Source organism: Monoraphidium neglectum (genome assembly GCF_000611645.1).
Source record: "Monoraphidium neglectum strain SAG 48.87 unplaced genomic scaffold scaffold04288, whole genome shotgun sequence".
Classification (NCBI taxonomy): Eukaryota; Viridiplantae; Chlorophyta; class Chlorophyceae; order Sphaeropleales; family Selenastraceae; genus Monoraphidium; species Monoraphidium neglectum.
Genome location: NW_014009341.1, coordinates 1 through 4736, shown reverse-complemented (window position 1 = coordinate 4736; position 4736 = coordinate 1). Strand labels below are relative to the sequence as shown.

At 66.7% G+C, this 4736-nt stretch overlaps 2 protein-coding genes across 2 annotated transcripts; both read right to left on the bottom strand.

The window, feature by feature from the left end:
- Window positions 1–1497: 1497 nt before the first annotated feature.
- MNEG_14150 (hypothetical protein) lies at window positions 1498–1659 on the bottom strand (the record flags this gene model as incomplete). Its single annotated transcript, XM_014037379.1, has 1 exon — window positions 1498–1659. A coding segment is annotated over one exon (162 nt), but the record flags the coding sequence as incomplete, so codon positions are not given.
- A 1949-nt stretch (window positions 1660–3608) lies between these two features.
- On the bottom strand, window positions 3609–4298 carry MNEG_14149 (hypothetical protein; the record flags this gene model as incomplete). Its single annotated transcript, XM_014037378.1, has 1 exon — window positions 3609–4298. One exon carries the CDS (start codon window positions 4296–4298, stop codon window positions 3609–3611), a length of 690 nt encoding a protein of 229 aa, XP_013892832.1.
- Window positions 4299–4736: the final 438 nt, after the last annotated feature.

Genomic DNA, 4736 nt, shown 5'->3' with positions numbered 1-4736 from the left:
GCCATGAAGGGGGGGGGGACCAGGAGGCGGCCGAGCCGCAGCAACGAGGGCCAACGGCGCAGCGGCCGGCTGGGCCGCGCGGGCACTTTGCCAACGCTGCAGCTCATGCTGCATGCTCCACCGCCACCACTGCCGCTGCTGCCGCTGCTGCCGCCGCCGCCGCCGCCCGCTGCTGTTTCACGGGGCAAAACCGCCCCACACGCCCGCACGGCGACCACAGCACCATGCCACGCCCCGCCTGCGCCAATGCCCGGCTGCCCTAGCCACCACCACGCAGCTATTGCTCTAAAGGCTGTGAAGCGACGGCTCCCCTCATCTCACAGACGAGTCATTCGGCCGGGCTGGCCGGCAGGCCAACTGCTCCTAACTGCGGCCGCCACTTCTGCTGCTGCTCCTGCCGCTTCTGCTCCTGATAACGCACTCCCGTTTGCCATACTCCACAGCCCATACTATTCAGACGCGAACCCAGACTTAGATACCAACACCCAACTGAAGCACGACCCCCTCAGCCAAGCCGCAGTGCCCATCGCCTCACCAGACTGCTGCTGCTGCTGCCCGCCCGGGCCGTCCAGCAAGACCGCCTGCCGCGAGCGCGCCTTGGCACCCTCCTGCGCCTCCAGCGCCCGCAGGCGGCTGCCGAGCTGCCGCGCGTCCGCCGGGCCCAGCTGTGCGGGAAGGGGGTGACCAGGCGCGATTCGGCGGCCATTGGGGCCGGGGCCGCAGCGCCGGGCGCCGGGCGCCATGCGGCGCAGCAGCACAAAAGCACCTCGCGGCGTGTGCCAGGGCTGGAGGGCAGCGGGCGTGCCCTCCCCTCCGCCGGCTCGCGCGGGGCGGCGCTGAGGGGTCCCATTACCGCATGCGCACGGGTATGCTCGCGCGCGCTGCATGCGATTGGCCGCGGCAGGTCGAGAGGGTGCATGCATCGAGAGGGTGCATGCGTCCGCATGCGTGCATCACGGTGCGCACCTGCCGCTGCAGCTTGTGCACCACCGGCGCCGCGACCACGCCGCTGCCCTCATCCGTGTTCAGCTGCACCACCGCCGCCGCGCCCTTCCCGCCGCCGCCGTCGGGCAGCACGCCAAACGCGTGCTGGCGGCCGCCGACAGAGAGCACGGCGACATGCTGAGGAGCGGGTGGGGGAGGGGGCGGGGCGTGCGGCGTTGCGGTGGCCGGAGCGTTCGGCCGCAGGCAGGGGTGGAGGGAATCGGGCGTTTGCGGCTGATCGGGCCAAGGCAACGGGTGAGTGGGACGGAACCAAGGGGCCAAGGGGCAGCGGCGGCGGATGAGCGGCCAGGCGTGCAGGTAACAAGCGCATGCGGTTGGTGAGAAGCTGCATGTGCAGGAGCGTGCTGCCATTGTTTAGTGTGCGCAGAGTGCGGCGCCAGAGCCAGCGGCATGGCATGCAGCGCCTCGGTGCCGCAGCCAGCCTCTGCCGCTGCGTGTGTGAAGTGAACAAAGCTCGATTGCCGTATGTCGAATAACAAATTGGCCACGCACCTGCCCTCGGCGGTCCTGCTCAAACCGGAGCGACGCACTTCTGCCGCACTTCTGCGCTTCGAGCAGCGCTTGACGCAGCTCTCCACAGATCCTGATGGAAACTGCCAGCTGCTGCCGAGGCCGCAGGTCCAGGTGAAAGCCCGTTGGCTGTTCCTGGGCCATGACGCTTGGGGCCAGCGGCCCAATCAAGTATATACAAAAGTAAGTAATATACAACCTTTTGATCACGTGTACAATGTGTGAAGCGTCAAAGAAACAAAGCGCGCCGCTGCGCACACACTTGCGTGTGCTACGCACAGCCGGAGCCTGACGCCCAGAAATCAAGAAAGCGCCAGGCCCAGAGAGCCATGCAAAATGGATCCACGATTCCACCTGCAATGCAAAAAGTGCTGCAGTAAAACCGAATTTCACATCGCTGCGGTGTCTCTGCGCCCGAGCGGTCAGCATGGCGCGCCCTGGCAGCAGCTCGTCAGCTTGCATACATGCAGCTGCCATATGGCAGCTCAGCGGTCCCAGCAACGGCACAGAGCCACGGCAGAGATGGTCCGCAGCCTTTTATACACTTTCATCCCTGAGGATCCTGATGCAGGCTTCCCCTGTACCAGGAACAGCGCCCGCCAACCCCCGGTTCTTCCACAACGCAGAGAGCAAGGTGACTAGGCAGTGCATGCAAACGGGGCAGGCAGTGTGGGCGCCGGGGGGTCAGTCAGCAAGTGCTGAAGGCGTGCCATGCGCTTGAGAGGGCGCGAAATCGGGTGTAAATGCGGGTCATGTGGTGCGCTGCACGACATGGCCCTAGGCCAGCCCCGCCGTGCTGCGACAGGAATGCAATGTCCGAGGACAAGAGCAGGCCACTCGAGGGTGTTACATTATTGTGATCAAAAGACGCCCGCCCGCTTTGGAGCCGACAAGGGTCGTGAGAGTGGAGCTACATTTCCATGACACTTCAAGCTAAGCCATCTTGGCACTTGGATAATCAATGCTGGCGTCAATTCGATTGGGAGGGCGCCCAGGGGTGCAGTAACCATGACTCATAGATGAGGAGAAAAGCACACTTGGTGGCTGGGAGAAGCGCGGCGCGCCGAGCGGCCTGCAACCGCTGAGGTGCGGAATGGTGGGGGGCGGCGCGTGTGGCACCGCCCTGTGCGTGCCGCGGGCGCAGGTGTGATGCGGTGGGATGGGATTAGAAACAGGTGCGCGCGCAAGCGACCCTGCCCCTCGCACTTGGCTGCAAACACCCAGGAAACTCCATTGACCCCAAAGTCCAAGAACCCCTGCCGTCGTTAGTCGAAAACGCTGCCGCCGGCACATGCGAGCGGCAGCTCAAAAGTCCGGGCCGTCACCCCCGCACGGGCGCGCAAGACTGCGCGGGACTGCCCGCCGCTTTCGCGCGTCGGCAGAAGCAGGCCGGGTGCGTGCGAGCAAAGGAAGGTCAGCGTGCAAGGGGTGGCTTGAAACAGGTGAGTGCAGAAGCTGGTGTGTGTGTGCAGGAAAGGAGGCGGCCGGTTTGGCTGCCTGCATTGTAATCGCCCAAGTGGCGTGTCGTGTGATCTTCAAGCTCTCAGGAAAGTGCGATGCTGGCAAACCAGCGGAAGACTCGGTGCCGCCCCGCGCCGTGCCGTGTGTGCGCGCGAGCGCGTGCGTGCGTGCGTGCGTGCGTGCGTGCGTGTGTGCATTCGAAGGTGGCGCCGGCGGCGTCGAAACAGTGCTGCGCGCGCGAGATTTGTGCGCGCGCTCCAACATATTACACTTTACCACTCCCCAGGATGCAGAAAAGCAGTGCTGTACGTATCAATGGGCGGCGCGAAGCCGGGGTACTGCTTAAGCGAGCAATATAGGGTGGGCGCACAGCACACGGCATCCAGGAGGGGTGTACTGTATACAAAAAAAACGCAGGGCAGAGGAATGGCAGGTCCAAGGTGCAGATGTTGCGTCGTGTGATGGTGTGAAGTTTTGGAGGAGCGCGGCTGCCAAGCCGGAGGGATGCATCGAGCTAGGGAGGTGACGGGAGGGGGCTAAGCAATGAGTGGGGAGGCGATTAGCCACGCTGGAAGCACAGGACGCCCAGAGGTGGTGACATCATCTGGGGGACATATGTTATACTAAAGACATCACACCATGCTCATAAGCAGGCTGAAAAACGTGTCCATCTCCTCCTCTGCCGCGCCAGGCGCAGCAGCCGCAGCAACGCCCGCTGCAGGCGCTGCGGCGACAGCGGGCGCCGCCGCCGCGGCCGGCCACCTGACCCCGGGCGGCGGCGCGGCGCCAGCGGCGTTGGGGCCGAGGGGGCCGGCGGGCGCGGGCAGCTCGGGCCCCAGCCAGCCGTTGGCAGCGGCAGACTCCCACGGGTGTGCAGGCACCGCATCGACCACAGGCGAGCCGTCGGCAGCGATGGCAGCGGCGGCGGCGGCCGAGGCCGCGGCGAATGGCGCGTTCCACAGAGTTGCGGAGGCGAAAGGGCTGGCGAGGTGCTGGTGCGGCGGTGGCACGGGCGGCTGCTGCTGCTGCAGTATTAGCGCTGCGGCCTCTTGCTGAAAGGGGCAGGCCGCCTCCTGCAGCAACAGCAGCTGCTGCAACTGCTGCTGCTGCTGCTGCTGCTGCTGCTGCTGCTGCTGCTGCAGGAAAAACGCTGCCGCCGCCGCCTGCTGCTGCTGCTGCTGCTGCTGTTGCTGCTGCTGCTGCTGCTGCTGCTGCTGCTGCTGCTGCTGCTGCTGCTGCTGCAGCAGCTGCTGCTCCTGCTGCAGCAGCTGCCGCTGCTGCAGGTCGCACGCCAGCCCCGGAGCAAGGCCCAGTGACGCCATGAACATAGGCAGGTGCCGCGCATCTGCGCCGCCGCTGGGGTAGCTGCTGAACTCGCTGCAGCTCTCGCTGACAACGGCGGAAGGGTCGCTTGCGAGCAGCTGCGGCTGCGGCAGCTGCTGCGGCGGCTGCTGCGGCAGCGGCTGAGGCAGCAGCTCCCACGAAGGGGCCTCGCACCACGGCGCAGGACGCGGCGCCGCCTGGGAGGGCAGCCGGGGATCGGCTGCGGATGCGCCGAAGGGCTGCTGCAGTGGGAGAGGCGGCGGCAGCTGGAGGGGCAGCGACGGGGGCGGTGGCAGCAGCATCAGCTGCTCCTGCGGTCGGGCCTCAGCAAAGTGCTGCAGCGGATACGCCGGCGCCGCCGCCGCAGCAGCCTCCCCTGCGCGCCCGCGCCGGGCCGCGGCGCCGCCGCCGCCGCCCTCCGGCGCGCGCCGCTTACG